General features: G+C 35.8%; 3 protein-coding genes across 3 annotated transcripts in view; all 3 read right to left on the minus strand.

Annotated features, from left to right (window-relative positions):
• Positions 1 to 525: 525 nt before the first annotated feature.
• LOC144568480 (mitochondrial outer membrane protein porin 6-like) lies at positions 526 to 4,460 on the minus strand. The gene is made up of 6 exons (XM_078318843.1): positions 4,426 to 4,460; positions 2,861 to 2,911; positions 2,559 to 2,612; positions 2,050 to 2,136; positions 1,604 to 1,706; positions 526 to 1,080 (listed from the first exon to the last, which is right to left on the minus strand). Coding segments are annotated over exons 1-6 (300 nt in total). The 5' UTR covers positions 4,429 to 4,460; the 3' UTR covers positions 526 to 1,078.
• Positions 4,252 to 7,733, minus strand: LOC144568479 (Tetratricopeptide repeat (TPR)-like superfamily protein). The gene is made up of 3 exons (XM_078318842.1): positions 7,472 to 7,733; positions 6,885 to 6,943; positions 4,252 to 6,569 (listed from the first exon to the last, which is right to left on the minus strand). The coding sequence occupies exon 3, from the start codon at positions 6,487 to 6,489 to the stop codon at positions 4,498 to 4,500; it is 1,992 nt and encodes a 663-aa protein (XP_078174968.1). The 5' UTR covers positions 6,490 to 6,569; positions 6,885 to 6,943; positions 7,472 to 7,733; the 3' UTR covers positions 4,252 to 4,497.
• LOC144568070 (uncharacterized) overlaps positions 6,885 to 21,990 on the minus strand; it is a 15,779-nt gene continuing 673 nt past the window's right edge. Inside the window, exons 2-7 of the mRNA XM_078318300.1 lie at positions 21,441 to 21,514; positions 13,959 to 14,054; positions 13,453 to 13,758; positions 12,918 to 13,319; positions 12,659 to 12,806; positions 6,885 to 6,943 (exon numbers count right to left, since the gene is read on the minus strand). Of these exons, the coding sequence (XP_078174426.1) occupies positions 6,885 to 6,943; positions 12,659 to 12,806; positions 12,918 to 13,319; positions 13,453 to 13,758; positions 13,959 to 14,054; positions 21,441 to 21,514 (1,085 nt within the window). The remainder of the gene's footprint in view (positions 6,944 to 12,658; positions 12,807 to 12,917; positions 13,320 to 13,452; positions 13,759 to 13,958; positions 14,055 to 21,440; positions 21,515 to 21,990) is intronic.

Consider the following 21,990-nt stretch of genomic DNA (forward strand, 5'->3'; position numbering starts at 1 on the left):
AACAGATCAAATACGGAGCAGATAGTGGTAAAAACTATATATGTATCTGTTTTAATTTCCGAATACCAATATGGATATAATATTTAGATTTCTGATCTTGCATAATAGACTGATAGTTTATTTGATTATGAAAATAATTTTAATGGATGAGATATGTAATTTTTTTACATGTATATAATTGGCTATGGATTTTGAGTTGTCTTCATTTTTTTTTTTTTGGTGAAAATGCTCATTTGGTCTTTAAGCATAAAAAATTTTGTTGGTTTTGAAGCTAAAAAGAAGAATTTTATCGGCCATTTAATATCGGACATATGAAATATATGGAAAACATATTAAAGGATATTATTGGGAGTTTATAATGACTATCTGATATGAAAATGTCGCTTATGAAGAGCTTCCAATTTTCGTTACATGTGTTTTTCCAAACTAAAAAAAATTGTCATGTTAAAATAAAGTTGGGCCCGCGTCAAAAGTTGTGCGCATTTGATATACACGAATATTAAAATTCATTTGCACAAATCTATATGCAAAACAAACAGCTTAAACTGATTATTATAAATTTGATTTGATATCCATTGAACTGTGCAAGATGCTATATCCCAAGAGATGCTAATTCGCAATCGGGAAGATAACATCTGTGCACAGAGAAAAAGATTGCGCAAGGTGGCAAGTTACAATGCCTATTATCTTAATTCTAACTGGAACACATGCCTCTGAAAAATACAATATGAGGAAGCATAATAGGCCTGCTAATGAGCGGTAACTCGCTCAAAACTCAGCCCGTCCCATTCATTCTTTCATTAAAACGTGACTCGGCTCGACTCAACTTTGAAGAGTAAAGCCCGACTCGGCTCGGTCCATTAGACTCTTTAGACTGGGCCCGAACTTGGCTCGGTCCATTGGACTCTTTAGGCTCGGCTCAAACCCAAAACTCGGTTCAAACTCAATTAATTGTAATATATTTATGCAGAGAGAGTGGTAGCCTCGGTCTGAAGGGTTAGCACCTTCCTCTCCAACTCACTTGTGTACTTTATCTTCCTTTCTTTTGACCGAGCAGCTGACAGTCTATTTGCAAGAATCCTAAAAATACAGCCAATTTAATTGAGTCAAATTTTTCATATGAGTCAAACATGAAAATATGAGTAGAACTAGGGTGCTCTCAAGCTCACCAAGGTGTTTGGTGAGCTTGACTCTAAAACCCATCAAATCGATTTCAAATGACAAATCCGAACCGTTGAAACCCGCCTACCTTACGTGTGATGTGTCTACATGTGAAATTTTTAAACATTCGAATTAATTTAGTATAAAGTCAAGCGGTCAAAAAACATTCAAAAAATGAATGCACTAAAATTAATTTATTAACCTTCTAATTTTGACCAAGTGACTTTATACTAAACTAATTCGAATGTTTAAAAATTTCACATGTAGACGCATTACACGTAAGGTAAGCGGGTTTCAACGGTTCGGATTTATTATTTGAAATCGATTTGATGGGTTTTAGAGTCCAGCTCACCAAACACTTTGGTGAGCTTGAGAGCACCCTAGTTCTACTCTGAAAATATTCCCAACAATGACGAAGGAGACATATGTTTAGATGACTTGCAAAACAAGGGATGCAGAGAAACTGCACAATCAATCAATGATGTTGTTGTCATGCCAATTCCACAGTTCAATGCAATTTTCTCATTGAGGTATTGCAAATTAAGCTGTCAAAAGCAACATTTACTGTGTTTATATTTACTAAACAGTAGATTCAGGAGATACCATATTAAGCGATAGCAGCAATTAAAAAAACTTGGACAAATAAAAAAATGCACCTTTGTGCCTGCCATATTTTTGTAAGTACCCAAAATGTTTCAATCTAGTTTAATTAACAGGTAATCGGTCTCTTTGAATTTTGAAAGCAAAAATACAGCAAAAAGGCTACTTTCAGGAAGCATGGCTTAGAATGAACGTTTTATCTTTTCCCAAGAAGATACCACAAAAATCTCAAATATAACAGGTATGTTCTTTTAGGAAGCTCAAAAAGAATAAATAAAATGTAGTGACCTTGCCAGACTTATGATCAGGGATTTTGAAACTAAAAGAAGACTTCAAGCCCGTTATAGCTTCATTCACAGTGACTGTTGTTGAGACCTGTTGTTACGAGTATATGAAAAAACCCAAGTCAGAAACAAAATTTCACTTTGCTACCAATAAAACCTAAGTCACAGAAAGTCGGGGATCATCAGCTAAAATTAGAAGTCAACAATTTAATTACCCTTTTACAGAACCATGATGACGTACCTGTAATCGAATCAATCCGAGAGATTTCCTCACAGCTAAAAATCAGACCGGAAGTATTTTTCATCAGTAAGAACATTCAAGCATGCTGCTCCATTTTCCTCATAGCTTTGAGCTCTTGCCACCTATTGATTTGACCCATATAATATATTATATCAGCAAACAGTAAACATTCCCAGCAGATGTGATCAAAAGATAGTTGGGTTTTCAGAGTTTCGATGATCTTTTGGTTCCATTACATCAGTACTGATACAAGGCTAAGTGTTAGGTCCTACCTTTTCTTTTTCTCTTTGAAGAGCTACTTTCTTTACGTACAGATCAGTCAGTTTCTGCAATATCATATAGAAATATTTTAGAAGAGAAAAACATCATCTACATTTCATCCTAGAGAGAAATGTAGAAATAATGTAATGCACTCAATTTGCTTGAATTTCACTCAGGCATATTTCTGATATTTACAATTGAATGGCATGAAAAAATTTGTTTCTGAAATTTTTATGGTTATGCTTATCCGGGCCAGCACCAGATAAGATACCGGTCAAGGCTAACAGCAGTGCATTTGTATCAGGTAAGTTACCTGTATGTCATCCGACAAATCCCTCACATTGTCTTTTGAGAGCTTCTTTTCCTATAAAGACAAAATCAAAAGATCAATAACTTTGAATAACAGTACATATAAGAAATATAGAATTCTGGGAAAATACATAATTAGGCTAACAGTAATGTTAACTTGGTACAGTCCTACTAAGCAATTTGATTAAGGCTTAGTAGCACGATAAATTTGCCTCGGCACTAAGAGGCTAAATTATATATAAATCAGATAGATTGAGAAAAGTAATATGTAAAAATTAGAAAGAATATCACTTACAGATAGAAGTTGTTGGATGGATTTGTAAAGAGACTAATATGACCAAGTTAGGGGCAGAGGGCTCTTTTCTGTATTGAGTTAAGAGGTTTAATAATTAATGGGTCAATGAATTGCATTGTTGAGATCAGACACAGCAGGAGAATGGGAATCAGAACTGGTAAAAAGCAAAAACTGGTACCGAACTGATACGGGCTGGTGCTGGTACGGTCATAGACTGGTATGGAATATTGCTGGTAAAAATTAGCTGCCGCATAGACATAGAAGAAAGATAGAATCGGAATGGTACGGATTGGTCTGATTCGAAGGGGAGACAAATTAAGTTCACATCTTAAGTTCCCAATTGATGATATCAGTACAGTTATACTAGTTATACACAAATTATGACATTAGCAAACTGTCAAAACAATTGACTCATTCAAGAGTCCAGCTCAAAAGCCCACGAGCCGGCCCGGCTCATTTAGCAGGCCTAAAGCATAATAAAGAGCTAGCCTATAATTTGGTCAAGGCTTGTAACATTTTTATTTTGTTGCTTTTAAGTTATCATTATCATTATTATTACTTACTACTGTTATCAAAGTCATCATGATTAGTACTAATGTTACAACTATTAATACAAAAACAAGCCTCACTTATCAAAGTCATATTGATCCAAAAGAAATAATTTAATTTATCTGTATTAATCCCTTAAATGCCCATATCTTGGCTCACTTATCATCCCTGTTTAATCAAATTCATATTTTGTTAGAAAATAAAATGAATGTCATTCCATTTTTTGTTACAATCACATCTTAATTCCTGATAATCCAATCCATCAGTTAGAACATAATAGTCATAACTTTAGCTAATAAATGGACCTCTAGCTGATGGTTGAAATTTCTTCCGCCATGATAATGCAATAAATAAAACATTGGATTTCCGGGAAACCTAAAAATTTGATATTCTTGGGAAATAATACCATTATTCTTGCTACGCAATAATTAAGGAAGAGAGCAATTACTAATGCCAAATTTTCCACAGGTCTCTAATTAACAGTCCCACCAAACTCTAATAAACTTATATTTGTTATAAAAATCTTAAAAATCAATTGAATAATATATAAGTTGTAAGATAAAATAACAGAATATAAATAAAGGAAGAAAGGTACTGCCTGTATATCAATTATGAAAACATTGTACGAGTAATATGTATAAAATAAAGAAAAAAAAATATAAGACAAAAACATGCTACCGTCTGTCTATCAATTATGAAATAAAATTTTATTTCAGAGACTGTACCATATGGACAAGGCATACCGGGACCAGCACCAGCACCAGGGGATTAATACAGGTACTCAAGTGAAATCCATGTTAAAATTTGTCGTCGGGCACCAACCCTCTTTGAAGCATTTCTTCATGCAGCTTAAGTGCCTCTTTCAAATTCCCATTAGTTGCATATCCATCCATCAGGGCCTTGTATGTAGCCTTATCGGGTCGAATACCCCTTGCAACCATCTTCTTCAAAACCCAATCTGCATCCACCATTCTTCCATGTTCACAGAATCCTTTTATTAATAAATTGTAGGTAACAATATCAGGTTGTACTCCAACCGACTCCATTTTCTTTGCTAAATCAAGCGCCTCACTAATTCTCTCTTGCTTAACATATCCATGTATTACTGTGTTGTATGTTACACAATCAGGAGTAACATTTTCCTTGCGCATATTTTCCAAGAACTCCTCGGCCTTTTGGGTGTTACCAGATCGACAGTACCCCTTGACAAGTAAATTAAATATTACAATATTTGGAGAAATTCCTTTCTGTACCATCTCATTAAAATACACCAATGCCTCTTCTATTTGACCCTTTTCACAATAGCTATTTATTAGAATACCATACGTGAAGTGAGTTGGTGAAACACCACGTGTGGTCATATGTTCCCACAAATCACTAGCTTTTACCAAGTCTCCTTCTCTACATAAACCATCTATTAATGTATTGTATGTCACAATATCTGGTTTGATATACATCTGCGACATTTTATCAAATAGATTAAAAGCTTCATCAACTTGACCTCCCTTGCAATATCCATGAATTAGAGTGGCGAAAGAGCAAAAATCTGGTGAAACATCTCTCTCAATCATTTCATCAAACAGCTGGCGTGCATCGGTTAGCATCCTTCTTTTGCACAGTCCATTCAAAATTGTGTTATACGTGACTATATCCGGTGGAATGCCACACATCACCATCTCTTCACGCATTTCAATTGCTTTGTTAACTGCACCAACTTTACATAAGCCGCGGATAATCATGGTATAAATAACAACATCTGGCACTACTCTAAATCTTTTCATTTCCTTAAAGTAGACCAATGCTTGTTTCATGTCACCATTGTGGGCAAAGAAATTTATTAAATTACTGAAGGTAACCATATCAGGTACAAGACCGTATCGAAAGATTTCTTGAAACATTTTTATCGCCTTGTCAGAGTCTCCAATACTACAATAAAGACTCATCAGAATGTTAAATGTTGACGTACTCGGCGCCAATCTCAGCTCGAGCATTTCCTCGAACAGTTTTTCAGCTCTATCAATTTCCTTGGTTCTACAAAATCCATTCAAAATCGAATTATAGGCACCCAAATCAGGTCTCAAGCCCTTTTGTCTCATCAATTCCAACAACTCTAGTCCTTTTTCCATTTCAAGATTGCGACAATACGCATCCACTAAAGTATTATATGTGACATTATCTGGTAAAATACCTTTTATCTCCATGTCCACCAAAAAACCATTCACTTCATGCAATTTCCCCTCCCTGCAAAATGCATTGACCATTATATTTAAACTATAAACATTCAAATTTACCCTCAATTCAACAATCCCTCTATAAACCTCTCTAACCAATCCAAACCACCCAAGCCTTACCAATCCAGAAAGAAGACTATTGCCTGCATTAACCGAAACCCTCATGTTCTTCAATTTTAGCAACCGGAACACCTCAATTGCTTCCCGAATCTTCCTTGCTTGAATGTAAGTGCGGATCAGGAGGTCGAACGCATAACCAGTAGTCAAATCATTACCATTAGAGATCAAATAATTAACAATTTCTGACCTTGAGGCACCACTACGACGAATCATACGAAGAACAAATGACTGAGCTTGGGCAATTTGACGGTTTCGGATTGAGGCATGGATTAAGGTGGCGAGAGATGAAGTGGAAAGAGGGGATTTGAGGGTAGTGGCGTTAGGATTGGGGCTTTTTGCCCGGGTTGGGGTTTTGTGGGGAGAAGTTGGATTGGGAGAGGGAGACTGAGAGCGAGGGAGAGGAGAGAAGCGAGCGGGTAGTTTCCGTCTAAACGCCATTGTTGGCTTCTGGGATGAGCGCTGAATGGATGATGCTCAGTGGCGAGGCTAGGAATTCAATCAAGGGTAGGCAAGCATAACTATATAAATAGTTGTAAAAAAAAAATTAACATAAATGAACATCAAAGGTTTCAATTAAGTCAAAAGTTTATAACAAATATTCTTTTACATATCAAAAAACAAGAAATATATTAATGCTACAAAATCAAGTCAAGGGGCTTGATGACACCAGTCAGGGGTTCCACAAAACAAGGGGCCAACGTAATCAGTTCAAACTTTTTAAGTTTAAACAATTGGCCATTGCTGAAGTATGCCATGAAGAATCAATACTGTACCAAATAGGCAACTACAAAAGTTTCTTTTGTTCCAGATAGCATAAAGAAATTGAACTGTACCTATGGATTTATTCTGGCTCTTCCAAGGGTATACCTAGATTGACTTGCAGTGATGCTATCTGTGAATTAAATCTACACAAAAATTCATTTTCAAACCAAGAATAAGCAAATCAATGTACACAATTTAAAACTCCTACGTACTCTAGTGAAGAAAACCGAAAACCAGATCTTCGACACCCTTTTCCCCTAAAACCCCCCTGGTACTTGTGATCTTGATGTATATCTTGATTAGCTTCTGATTAATTATATGTTTATTGGATGCAACTTGTGTCTTTTCTGTTAAAAATAATCGATATATAATATATGATGCTATACATACAACCAAAGTAATTAATTAATTGATACTTTGCAGTGAAACAAATACTGCCCAGACAAGGACTTACCAGTGGATTCCTGCTTTCAAATTAAACAATTACACAATGGACTAAACTCAAATTTTCAAGCAAATTAATTGACCAAGCTCTTGATTTTTAAGGTCAGAATTTCTTTCTGAGCAATATTGCCTATAAAAGGGCAACCTTTGCAACCAATTGGATTATAAAATTGACCAATCACATCAAGAAGAAAAGAATAGAAAGGGGATTTACCGAATAGCAGTACTGAGGCGCAGGAGAGATCGGCTGAGGCTCTGAGCGACTGAGGAGCAGGAGAGAGCGGCTGAGGCGCTAAGCGACTGAGGCGCAGGAGAGAGCAGTACTGAGGCGCAGGAGAGAGCGGCTGAGGCGCGAGAGACGCGCACCGTGCGGCTGAGCGGATTCTTTCCTTCTTCTTTTCCTTCGCGCAGGAGAGGCGCGTACAGAATTTCTTTCTTCTTCTTTTCCTTCGCGTAGGTTTGAGTTTTGGGCTGGGTAGGCAAGATTTAGAAACTGGGTAGGAAAGCCCATAATAAAAGCCCGGTCCAAAAAAGAAAAAAAAATTCCAGGGTAGGCAAGTCGCACTTGTGAAGTACTGTACTCGCCCCTGATGACGCTGTTGTTATAGATACTGGAGGAGCACTGGAGGCGAATAGCCGATTTTGCAGTGAAGACCGAAGAGGTAGGAGGTAACAGAGTGCTCTGATGGTAGGAAGAAGAGGGAATTCGTATCCTCTGAGATATCTCAAACTTTACGTGACTTTATGGAAAATCTCAATCGTTTAAATACGTTCTACACGAATCTCCAATCACACATAATACTGACCTCCTACATCACCCCCAAATAGGCACAGGACACATAGGTCACGCAAAAGTTGAGATATCTCAGAGGATACGCACTCAGAAAGAGGTGTCCCGTTTACGAAGGAATTCACATCCCCTCAGGTTACCTGACTGAGGTACAATAAAATTGGACGGCCCAAGATTGAAATTTTAAACTTGGCACGATTCTCAAAGCACAAATAATACTGCTCATCCATCATCCAGAACAGGCATCGGCTGATATTAAATCTAGGACGTCTGTTTCAATTTTGTTGAGTCAGGTACCTGGGATCCCTTTACGGAGGCAATTCATATCACAAACTCAAAATTTTAGTTTAGATCCAGACTATCAGATCATTCGGAGCTCATGTAACCTCGGACCAAATTCACCAAGTTGCGAGAATCTGTCCAAAGAGTAGGGGTGTCAATGGCACCCTTTTATCCGTTTATCCGACCTGTACCGTATTCAATAAGACGGATATGGATAAGATTTTTTTTCATAAACTTATTGGGTACGGGTACGGGTAAAGGTTTTTTTCCGTTATCAAAATGGGTAAGGGTACCGTAACACCACGTTATTTCTAGGTATGATATTTGATACCATTAAAAAAAAAAAAAAACAGATTAAGCCCAATCGAGAAACAAATTAAATATTTATACATGTCTTGAGTTAGAATGACATGCATAATTATCCTTATAGAAAATATTGTAGAAAATCTCGTAAAAATTAAAATAATTGCCCATCTAATTTCTGAAACAAACGTCTTCTTAGTTGACTTCAAATAATTATGAAATAAATACAAATCAAAATCTTATTTAAAAACTTCGTTTGAGCTATATCTTTTGATAACCTTCCGAATTTAGCTTTTGTTGTAATTTTCAGATGAACAACCGTTAGTATCCTAATCACAGATCATTCATATTAATTCAGATTTAAATGAAATTTAATAGCTGAAAAGAGAACAATGATCTACAACTTTCGTGTATAAGACTACCCTAAATTCCGAATGTAGGATTCTCTATAAAATTATAAAGTCAGTAGACGTTTCTGTTCGGAGACTGCAGACCTTCGTTGACCATTTCTATCTTTTCTCCTCATTGGAAAATCCGATTAAGGTGAAAACAGTCGCATTAGAACCATAACAGAAAATTCTACGACTCTTATGTGAAAAATAATTTCATATTCCAAATCCATAATTCCAGTTTTGTCAATCTTTGAAGATGAAAATTAAAACAACAGAAACAGATTTTTGTTCTTAGTCCAAATTGACATATTAAATTTGATAATGGCCTATAAAGGCCCAGTCCAACCCAACCAGAAGTTGGAGGCAAACCTTAGCCTCACCTCTATATAAACCTCTTCTCAAACCCTAGCCGCCACAGCACCCTTTCCCCCATTTCGGATCTAAACCCCTGCTGGACCCAAACTGGGTAGCCAACTTCCGAAGAGAACCACTGCCCGTACGTCCGTATTTTGGAGAAGCGTTCAACATGAGAGTTGTAGTGCTCGGCGATATGGAACCGTGAGCACTGGATTCATTCCGATCGGAGTCTCAACCATCGAGAACCGTCCACAATAGTGACTGCTGCGCGTACCCTTCCTAAACTGCAAATTTCAAGTAATACACTTTATAATTAATCTCATTTTTCTTAACGATAAGGTCTTGGTATTAAATTGTATTCATGAAACCTAGATGTTCTAAATTTTCGAAGAAAATGATGTACAATAACCGAGTCATCTATTTCTTTAATTCCTTTTCTCCTTTGTTTAATTAAAAATTATTAGTTTTATAATGACACATTACTTAGCTATATTAATTGAATAACCATGCATGGCATGATGCTTCTGTACTCCACATGGATTTGATTTTGTTTTTTTCATCTATTGTTAGTTGTTAAAATTGATAAAAATGATTCGGTTATAAAATTCATTCCTTTCTTAATGAGAAATTCTTAAATTATTTATGTAATGGAGTAAAGATATACTTCTGTGATTTTAAGTACTCATTTAAATTATTCTCTTAATTAGTAGTTATATAATAGATACTAATTATTTTCAAATCTATAATATCAAAATAAATAAATAAATATAAATCATGTGAATCAAAACCATCTGTGATATAAAGTTTCAAATTTGCTTGATTTGCTTTCTTTATTTCTTGTAATTATTTAATAGCACATATAATATCAGAGGTTTAGACTAGCCACGGTTTAGAAAGTTAGAACTAATAATGTGTGATTATAATGATAAATAGAGAACTTTAGAAAATAAGAATGCGTGACCTTTATTAAATAGAGGTATATTTAATTCTTAGGTTCAACTTACGAGGGACTAAGAGACGTGGTTAACAGTCAAGAATTTACTACGCAACACCATTGGAAAAAATAGAATCAGTATCGGTTATATACAGATATCAGTATCGGTTCACAACCGATCCTGATGAGGGCGACACAGATACCAAACAAATCTGTATCGGTTGTTACAACCGATGCAGATAGGTACCAATCTGCATCGGTTCTAATTAACAACCGATGCAGATAGGTACTAATCTGCATCGGTTCTAATTAACAACCGATGCCGATAGGTACTAATCTACATCGGTTCTAATTAACAACCGATGCAGATAGATTTTGTAAATAGAATTTTTAAAATTCAGGAAAAACTATCAGCATCGGTTCTACTGTACAACCGATACAGATGTATATTTCAAATTATATTTTTTAAATTCAGAAAATAGAGTATCAGCATCGGTTCTGACTGAAAAACCGATACTGATTTGTATTTTAATTAAGAAAATCACTATCAGCATCGGTTCTTAAGTAAGAACCGATGCTGATACTCAATTAAATTTTTAAAAAATATTTTTTATTAAATGGCCAGCTTCCATATTTATTTAGCTGGCCGAAATTTGAAATTATCACAAATCCTAAATTATCAATAAAACACATTCTAAATTAATTTTCAATAAAACACATCCTAAATTAATTATCAATAAAACACATCATAAATTAATTATATATCATACACATCCTAACTTATTACAAAAAATTCATGTTCCTAACTTCCTCTCGTCTTAATTTCTTTCAGCAAGGCTTTGGCCCACATTTGGCGAAAGTCGGCCAAGCGTTGTAACGTATATTTAGCGGGAATATCCTGCATTTTTAGAATTTGTGAAGAGCATATATATACAATTAAATTGTGTATTTTATTATATTTGAAGCAACAATTCTTATTTTTGAAAAATTTATAAATGCATATATACCTTCAATTGCGGAAAAACATTGAGACAGTGGTTTATTATGTCTTGCATGAGCAACATGGTATAATATGCACATTCCCAGCCGGCTGGTTGTTGTGGGCACTACATAACAAGTTTCAAAAAAAAAATGTTTGTATTACGAGCATACAAATGGCTTATATGTATATTCATTATAATTATATCGCAATATGAATTTTTACCTTGCAATCGTTATGAACTGTTAAAGAAGCACCCATTTCCTTTATGAAGACGCTGTTGAAATATGAAAACATTGAACAATCAGTACTTACGATACATTTTTGAAATGATAATATAATAATAAAATCATTAGTATTCTTAAAAAATGTAAAATTTAGGAAAGACACTTACTCCTCGAATAGCAGCACTGATCATCAGCATTCTTTTACCTTTCTTATCGGAATCGTACACGTACAATGCACGTTCTCTTGGCATAAGCACGACCAATATCCAATGATTTCTGCATGTTAGGTTTGTAGCATGTCATATTATTCAATTTATATGAATTGAAAGAAATATAATAAAATTAGAATATATATATATGTAACACTAACATCTGATGGTATGGTATGAAGATTAATCTCTTGTCCTGATTTTCTCGGAGTGCTTTCCCTATGTATTGAAGAACACGTCCTCGGTCATCATTCAACAGGGTGGCATTCGTTTGACTGGGGTCCATGAAACCAACCTGCTCATCGGGATATTCCTCCTTGAGGTATTTGTGCCAATACCTACAAAATAAAGACACAAAGGTGATCTCAATTTTGTGAAATTTGAATTACAAGTACTAAACATCTGCAATTATTACAAATATTAACTCACAGCATCCAGATCTGAACAACTGGTACAGTGAGCCACTCCCGTGGAGTAAGCAAGGCCGCATAATCATCTGCATAGACGCATATGGAGTCAGCTGAACATAAAAGATCAGCTGGGGAATCGATTTCGATTGGGCTGCCATCTAGCTCCGAAAACCAATCACGAATATGCTTGAATGTCTGTCCCAGCTTGTCAAAATTGATACCATCAAATGCCTTGTAGTGACTCGTTACTTTCGGACCTCCAGGAATAATCATTTCTTTGCGTGGTTCCTGCAAAATTTCATAATAAATTGAAGTAAAATCCAAAATCATCTACAACTCTATCACATAGATACTAATTCGGAAGTATAAGAACTTGTAATAATAATATACCTCAGCTGAACCTATCGCTATCATGGACATCGGCCATGCAGTGAAACTGCCGAGGGCATCCTTTAGGGTTTCCTGCTCGCCATTTGGTACAGGTAATGGGTGATTTATGAAGTCCGCATCGAAAATACCATCCACTATCACTCTTGCATGGTCGAGCGGCATCGGTCTGCCGTGAATTGTTCCACCGGGTGCAACTAGAACATGAATTGTCCCCACGGCTACTGTAACAGTGTTCCCATTGACAGCTGCCTGGAGTTTGCAGCTTATTTCTGCCTCCTGTTCAGATATATGTATTTACTCGAATAAACTAAAACGTATGAACAGTACAACATGTAATGGAAAATAAATGGTGAAATTTGAATATTATTGAATTTGAATTTGCATTACCTCAGTATACCCGGAAAGATCTGCAATTGGTTTGACTGACTGGCTGCTGCTCTGAAGGACTGTTGGGGTAAACGTCTGAACTTGTTGGCCCATTGACTGCTGAACCAAAAGTGCAAGTTGAGACTTCATTTCTTCCCTCATTTTTGCTTCTAGTCTCACCTCTATTTCTCTTACTTTGTCCTCCATTTCTTCCCTCAGTTCTTCCCTCATTTTTGCTTCGGAACTCGAGGGAGCGCGTCTCCTCCTTATTGAGCTCTTCTCGTATGTTTTCCTGATAGGTACCAAACCTCCCACTCCTCTCACCCTCCCAGGATGTTCCGGATTTGGCAGAGATTTTCCGAGAACATCGTCGTATCGTTCGACGGCCAACAAGCCTTTTTTCAGAGCCGCCTCTTGTTCTTCCTGGAATGACAACATGTTATAAACTAATAAATTAACGTAGAGGTTTCAATGAATGACAATATCTAAAATTCTTACAATAAACTAATAAAGTAAAGTAGAGTTTTCAATGAATGACAATATCTAAAATTCTTACAATCTTCTCGATGACCGGTACGTATGTTTCTGGATAAAAGCGTTCCTTGGTCTCCTTATCGAGCTTTTGTCTTCCTAGTCTCCAGGTGACGTGCCTATGCTCAATCGACATATCAAGGACCTCTTCTGGTTTCAATGCACTTGTTGAGCCTTGGGAAGACGGATCACTAGATGTTTTCTCGTCTGCAATCGTCTGCATAGCATCTGTAAGCCTACTCCGAAAACCCTCGCTCATGTAACCTCTAGATCCTAAGAAATGCGGATACTCGTTTTTGGCCTGATTCTCCTTTCCAATTTTGCTAGCAGTCTACAATTAATATGTCAAGACAATCATTGTAGGCCTTAATTATAAGAGTATTTGAATTCTTACTTAGAGATAAGGTAGGTGATCTGCAGAAATAAACATACCTCAAACTCCTCCGTCTCTCGATACTTGACAAATACCTCCCAGTCTTTTTCTTCCATATTTTGCTTGGCAAAATCGGGAGTCTCACCTGCGCGCCACACTTTAGTCATCTCGGTTCGCCACCTCCGGTGATAAGTAGCCATCTTCTGATAATAATAGTTCCTCACTTTTTCTTCCTCTTTTATACCCCATCTCAGCTGCCAAACAAATAGAAATCAAAATTTAGAGTTAGTTAATATCAAATGAAAGCTTGTGAACTTAGTACTATGTTATTTACCTTCAGTGTTTCCCATATTTTCAGCTTGTTCTCTTCTGGAACATCTTTCCACAATACGAAACTTATAGGAATATTCATTCTCACCAATATACCGAATTCCGTTGGAAAAGACGTTGTATCCGTAGTAACAACCGGCCTGTGAAACTTGTCAAGTTCCAGCTCTTTCCCTTTCTCGTTAAACTTCTCCTTGATTGCATTAGGCCATCTTCCTCGTTTCTTAGCCGAGGCTGTCTGACTATTGCTTTCCATATCTGAATTTGCAAATAGGTTAACAATATAACAAGTATCATTCTATATTTGCAATTTCTAACAATTTCTAATCCTCACAAAGATTTCAACAGTTTCTAACAATTTCAACAGTTTCACCATAAATCCCCAAAAATTACAAACAAGTCCCTAATCCTCACAAAGAAAACCATCCTTAACTTGTAACTTTATCGTTCCAAGTTCAAATAAATCCAAACCAACTTCAAACCAATTCAAATTAAATCAACAAATAAAACCAAACCAATTACCTTAAAACCGGCCAACTGCTATGCTTGCTGCTCATGCTACTGTGCGGATTTATTCCATCTGCACTCAGCCCAAGCTTTAGATTTCTAGGGTCACGTCCGAATTCAGAAAACTCTCTGTCAATATTCCTCCACTGGGGAGAATCAGCGGGGTGCCGTAATTTCCCGTCTTTCTTCCGGTTTTCGGCATGCCAACGCAGTAATTTTGCATCTTTAGCATTTGAGAACAAACGTTTGAATCTCGGTTTTACGGGGAGGTACCACAATGCTTTTGCAGGAGGTCCTTTATTCGGTTTACAATCATCACTTTTATCACTGGCAATCTGCTTTGGTTTGTAACGTGATGCACCACATTTTGGACACTCGTGAAGGTCTTCATACTCATTTCGATATAATATACAATCATTTGGGCACGCGTGTATTCTTTGAACTCCCAAATCAACTGGGCACAATATTTTCTTCGCTTCGTAAATATTGGGTGGTATCTCGTTTCCTTCCGGAAGCATTTCTTTTAAAGTTTGTAATAGCTCAGTAAAACTTCTATCACTCCAACCGTTAGATGCTTTAAGGTTATACAATTTTAATACACCTTTCAATTTTGAAAATTTAGAACAACCAGGATACAATTCCTTATTAGAATCTTCGTACAAATTCTCAAACAAACAATACTGCTTATCATTATCAAAATCCTCTTCTATATCACGTAACATTTGATCAAAATTATCACATTTATCTACCACTATATCATCATTTTCTTCGGTGTGATACTCCTGTTGCTCAGTACGAGTACCTACGTCGGTTTCCAATCCCCGTAAGTCATTCCCCTCATCCCCAACGGTATGGTATTCCTGATGCTCAGTACCAGTACCTATGTCGGTTGGAAAACTCTCACCATGCCATATCCAACACTTATATCCTTGCTTGAATCCACGACGGATTAAATGGCTCCTCACTTGGTTCGAGTTGGAAAATTTTTGACCATTGTTACAATCACGACAAGGACACGACATCATTGTACTCCCCTTATTCGCCATATCTTCCATAGCAACTCTGATAAATTCCTCGACACCTGTCGTATATTCATCCGATAGACGTGATGCTTCGTACATCCAACTGCGGTCCATCTGCAATTATAGTAGAACACAATTAATTTAGAACAAGCTTGGGGTACTAAATTATATTCACAGTAAGGCTTACATGGGGCCTGGTTACCATCCTATCCCACTCTTTGAATACTTCGTCTCAGTAGTGACCACTTGGTAGTCGTGTTTTAGTATTTAAGAAAATTTCGGCAGCATTTCCCCTTAGTTCTCCGAGTATTCGGGGAACTAATAAGGAGAAATGCTGCCGAAATTTTCTTAAATACTAAAACACGACTAACAAGTGGTCACATCCTAATTGAGACAAAGTATTCAAAGAGCAGTCCCAAAACGGGGACTATTCAAAATTAATCCCTAATGGATTAATTTTGAACGGGTATCATGACTTAAAGGCATTAATCATGCGGGTTTGGCTCTCAAGACAATACTCTAGCTACATACTTACTACAAATCTATTTAGTCTAGCTATCGAAATACACATTTATGCACAAAACTAATTAAACATGAGTTTTATGTGGTACTTACAATTTTTTTAGATGCCGTACCGAGTGAGATGAAGATCGCTGCACCAAATCTCTCAATAATAGCCAAACTACAAAATTAAACCATCGGAACCTAAATAAGAGATGTATATATATATAACATGGACTTAACTACGATGCTATATATGGGTTGCATAGAGGCCTCCCGTGCTACGGCTCAATATTTGAGTTTTCAAAATACTCACGGTCGATCCGAACCGTTTATCTTGTTCTCCGTATTAATATGTGTTTGGAGACCAAATTTTACATTTTTTGGAAATTTTTAACTATTTTTTTAGATTTATTGAAAATCGTTGTTTTTCATACAAATCTGGACCATAAAAAATAGTAAACAATTTCCAAAAAATGTCAAATTTGGTCTCCAAACACATATTAATACGGATAACAAGATAAACGGTTCGGATCGACCGTGAGTATTTTGAAAACTCAAATATTGAGCCGTAGCACGGGAGGCCTCTATGCAACCCATAACATATTAGCCAAATACTATATAACATATATATGATGCATGCTAGGGTATATATTGGTATATATCAAAAGCTCAAATATAGCATGCATGTGCAAATATAGTTATATCAAAAATTCATATATATCATGAATTTGCTCATCTTCACATATAAAGAAAAGCTTAAAATATAAAAATGTATTAAAACCTAAAAGATAGATTAGGGTTTATAAAATGGGCCGAATTAGAACCTAAATTGTGCTAGATCTAACATCAAACTTGAGAAAAGAGATGATTAATCAATTAATGAACCTGAGAACGAAGAGTGAGATAGCTGATCAATGCCCAGTAAGATAGCTGCTGCGCCAAGCAATGGAGGAAGAAGAAAGAAAAATGATTCTGTGAAGAATCAGACTTCGGGATAAAGCTAAATATGAACTATCAGCATCGGTTCTAAGCTTAAAACCGATGCTGATAGTATCAGCATCGGTTCTAAGCTTAGAACCGATGCTGATACTTTACAATCAGAATCGGTTCTAATATTAAAACCGATGCTGATACTATCAGCATCGGTTCTAAGTTTAGAACCGATGCTGATACTTTATAATCAGAATCGGTTCTAAACTTAGAACCGATGCTGATAGTATCAGCATCGGTTTTAATATTAGAACCGATGCTGATAGTGCATGTGCTGTGCTTTCATTAGCTTTTAGTATCGGTTTTAGTGATAGAACCGATTCAGGTAAGTATTAGTATCGGTTGGTTAGTACACCCGATCCAGATAAGCCGATCCTGATTCCTGTTTTTCCACTAGTGCAAACAGGTGCGGGTTTCCTGGACTTTTTGTAAAATACTTATTTCCTTAATATTTTATTTCATGATGCATACGTGTGAATTGATTGCATGTTGTGAATCGAACCTTCCGTAAATATTTTGGATTAGGCATCATTGGAAATCATAAATGGATAGGGTATTATCTTGTTAACCAAAGATTTGCATACGGTTAATGAACATAGTAGATACCTTGGGATTGTTGCATATCATGAAGTAAATATGAATTGATGTTGAGTGATTAATTATGAGGTAACGCATCCACGGGTGATGGATGGTCAGTGAATGAATGATAAATAACGCATCCACGGTTGATGGATGGTCAGTGAACTAACGCATTGCAAACAAAGTGATGGTCAGTGAATTAAGATAAGATAACGCATCCACGGTTGATGGATGGTCAATGAATTAACGCATCACAAACAAAGTGATGGTCAGTGAATTAAGATAAGATAACGCATCCACGGTTGATGGATGGTCAGTGAATTAACGCATCACAAACAAAGTGATGGTCAGTGATAACTGCTAGCAGGGTAAAAGTGCAAGATAACGCATCCACAATTGATGGGTGGTCAGTGAATTAACGCATCACAAGCAAAGTGGTGGTCAGTGAATTAACACATCACAAGCAAAGTGATGGTCAGTGAGCTATTAGTTATTAAATGAAAGTGTAAATTGTTTTATGTTATGATGAATGGTGCATTTGTGAGCATGATTGCATAAGGATAGTATAGTTGCATTATGATTGTCAAATATGCATATTGGATTAGTATGATGGTCTTTGAATTTATAAAGGTTTCATTCATGATAGAATTACATAGTAGGATATATTTTTATTATTGTTGAATGATTAAAGTAGTTTAGTAAAAGAATGATTTTACAAATCTCCGGGCTGGAACTAAATCCCGCACTGAGAGAAGGTTCGATCTCTCACCCGTTCCACTTTTATGTGGGTTCCAGGTAATGAAGAGGAAGGATTCGAGCAAAGACAAGAGTGAGGCTGAGCGGGAAGACTTATGATTGATAAATTGCCACATGTTGTTTAGTTTTGTTTTTCCATGATTCAATAAATGATACATTGAGCAGGCATGGCAGTGCTTGTGTTACTAGCCATGTCCGCCATGATCGTTTGTTTAACTCGTTTGATTTTGAAATAAATGTGGCTTTATTTATATTTTTATTGATAATGTATGTGATGTGCATACGCCTTACGTAGAAATACGTGGCGGGTTGTCCCGGAGTGTGACAGGTACGGGTAAAGCTTATTCGTACCCGTTACCCGATCGGGTAATTATATAAAAAAATTATATATATTATATATCTTAATGAGCATTGAATTATTATCCATCTTCAAGAGTCCAACTGGCAACTATTCTTGATTTTGGAAAATAAAATTTATTAAATTTTATAACTTGAACAATTGATCATTTATGTAACTGTGTTAAACATAATTCACCATTAAAGCACTTGAATAATTGACCATCTTGCTTTTATTTACATGCCTGATTTTTTTTATTAAAGAACAGAGATATTTGTGTTTTGATAAAAAAAAAAAAAATCTAGTCGGAATTAATTTTCATATTAGTAATGTGATTATATATGCGACAAATAAAGGGAAATTTTATATAATGCCCTTCTTTGAAAACCCATCAAACAAAATACCCCTCCTCTAAAATTATTAACAAAATACCCTTGTGGACCCCAATAGTTTCTTCCTTTCTCCCTCCCTCCTTCCTTCTAGTTACTCCCTCCAGTTCGCTCTTCCAAAACAAGAAAAACGATGAAAAAAAATCTATTTTGACTTCCTTAATTATTTTTCCAACCAATAAGGTACCTTTTTTGTAATTCACATATAAGGGCACAAACTACAGTGTAATTATACTCGCTTGAGCTTTCAAAATAGAGACAAATGATTTAGCTTTCTAGAGGCATATTTTTCTTAATCTGTATTAAAAATTGCATATGAAATTTGAAAAACATCTCAAAACTGATAGCTTCTATCAGTGTTTCAAAAAAAAAAAAAAAATTTGCAAAACATTATTATCCATCCGAGAGTATGAAATCATGACTAAGGGTGCATCGTCCAACTTCTCTTGGACTCTAAATAATGTGCCATTTCTTTATTAATTGCAAACCACACTATGAACAACGTTTCATTTTGGCTGGGTCTTGAGGTCACAATTGGGATGAAGTGGAGTTCCTCAAATCGAATGTGTAAAAGCCGCTTATTGGTTCTCCAAGGAGGAACTAAAATATTCCAAAGCTCACTAGAAATTCACTGCATAAATAAGTAAATAGCTTGGCAAGGCAAGGCGATCCGTAAGATCTTCATGTGCTGCCTCTTTGCCCATAGATCCATAATTAAGTCCATCTTCGATGATTGGTTGCTCTCCTGTATAACTTGTTGTACCAAACAAATTAGTAACAGTATACATGTGCATGTGTCAAAGATATATTTTTGAGAAGAAAACAAAAACATGATTGTGGAATAGGCAAAATAATGTATGTCACATCTAACTAAACAAATTATACACATACAAGCTATTTAGAATAAGTGTTCAAATGATTTACCCTCCTCTTGAAGTTTTTCTTTCACCAATAAAAAAAGTATTTGCTATCTAAAGAACATCCTAACAACCTCGTGTTTCAGAACCCCTCTACAATAACATTCGGCAAATGCATGCAACCTCATTCTGGATTGATTGTATACCACCTTTGCGAAGTTTCTATTGACTGAAAATTAACGAGTAGATTGCATTCTCATGCTGTAACATGAACTTGGATTTCACTGTGAAGCAACTTCGCTTGGCATCTATAAAAGATATATAAGAATTTGTAGAGCACTATCGCTTGCTTCTCCATTGGAAGACGAGTTAACAAGTTTGGTTTCACTTAATTTGAATCATGGTCAACATGATGTTCCACAAATTTACAAAGCGAAAACTTTTTGGTAATATATATTTTAAAGAACACATGAATACTCTTGGCGCATTGTGGGTAATCATACCGGCTCAAAATCTATGATTCAAATCTATACTTCACGGATACATATTAATACTTCCACGGATAGGGAGGGAGGAGAAAGGAAAAAAGGGGGAGAAAGTAACAGGGAGGAAAGAGGAGGAAGGGGAAGGGAGAGAAATATTGGGGCCCACAAGGACATTTTGTTAATAATTTCAGAAGAGGGGTATTTTGTTTGATAGATTTTCAAAGAATGGCATTATATAAAATTTCTCACAAATAAATGTGTCTTAGTGTTTTATTTAATAAATAATAAAAATAATTATTATACAAGTATTAACCGTTATTTACCCGCTACCGTTTCGTTATCCTACAACTACGTACAACAGTAGGGGTAAGACAATTTGTAACGGGTAAGGGTAGGATACGGATAAGGATAATTTGTGACGGATACGAGTATGAAAATACTTCCACCCGATCCTTACCGTACCCATTGACACCCCTACCAAAGAGGGACAAGTGTGTCTCTCTCTCTTTTTTTCTTGAGAAATATTTATATAACCATCGTAAATGCATAACTTAAATATTTTTTCATTCAAATTTAAATATAATTATTCTTATCTAAAATCAATTATTTTATAATTAATATCCTCATATATTGATTTAATCAATTAAAATACAATTTAATAATAAAACATAAACTAACAATTTTTTGTCCCTTATATAAAACTAGTAACCTCCGTTGCGGCATTGCCGCAACTGTTTTGTTGGGTTATAAAGTATCAAGATATATGTGTACTAATTATATAATTATATATCAAAATTACATTGATCTACAGTTATTGTTCGGGGCGGTATTTTCTTTTGTATGTTGAATTTATGATCAATTTTTTAATGTCAATAATATAGAGTTACAGCGGAGGAGGATTTGGTATCGAGGAGGTTGCAGACAAGCCTTTGCGATAGAACAAAGAAGCAAATAAAGAGATCTGAAGAAGGAGAAAATTAGTGTAAGAATAATGCAATACATATCTTATTGGGACAAGGGACTTATGGAATGTATACACTGAACAAATTTCGATCAGTGTTCGAGAATCCCTTCCTTCCCTGCATTGATAACATATTTTTTTTGTTGGTTAATATTGTTATCTTCTTGGTTGGGTGGTTTCTAGTTCTACCTTAATTTTTTTCTTTTTATTTTCCCTCAATTATTTCAGGTCAGCTGATGTTGAATCATCACAGCTTAAGCCTTTGAAATGCAGTAATTCAGTACCCAATATCTGATCTTGCAATTACCACCTCGACCAAGGAAATAATTTCGTTACGTGAAAATGAGAGGAGGTATAACTGATGGGCCTCAGAGTAGAAGAGGCATTACCTTGCTATGTGCGATGATGGCTTGTTTGGCTTTTCTCTTTACGTATGTTAGCTTCTTTCTTTAGCCCGAAGGAATGGAATGGAACCA

Source organism: Carex rostrata, chromosome 17 (genome assembly GCF_964058835.1).
Source record: "Carex rostrata chromosome 17, lpCarRost1.2, whole genome shotgun sequence".
NCBI classification, from domain to species: Eukaryota; Viridiplantae; Streptophyta; class Magnoliopsida; order Poales; family Cyperaceae; genus Carex; species Carex rostrata.

Excerpts from the sequence above, each read along its gene's own strand:
- LOC144568480 (XM_078318843.1), bottom strand. Across the intron at positions 2,613-2,860 it reads ATTTGTCGGATGACATACAG|AAACTGACTGATCTGTACGT; the intron begins GTAACTTACCTG and ends ATGATATTGCAG. Across the intron at positions 2,137-2,558 it reads TTCAAAGAGAAAAAGAAAAG|GTCTCAACAACAGTCACTGT; the intron begins GTAGGACCTAAC and ends TCGTAACAACAG.
- LOC144568479 (XM_078318842.1), bottom strand. The coding sequence starts at position 6,489 with ATGGCGTTTAGACGGAAACTACCCGCTCGCTTCTCTCCTCTCCCTCGC.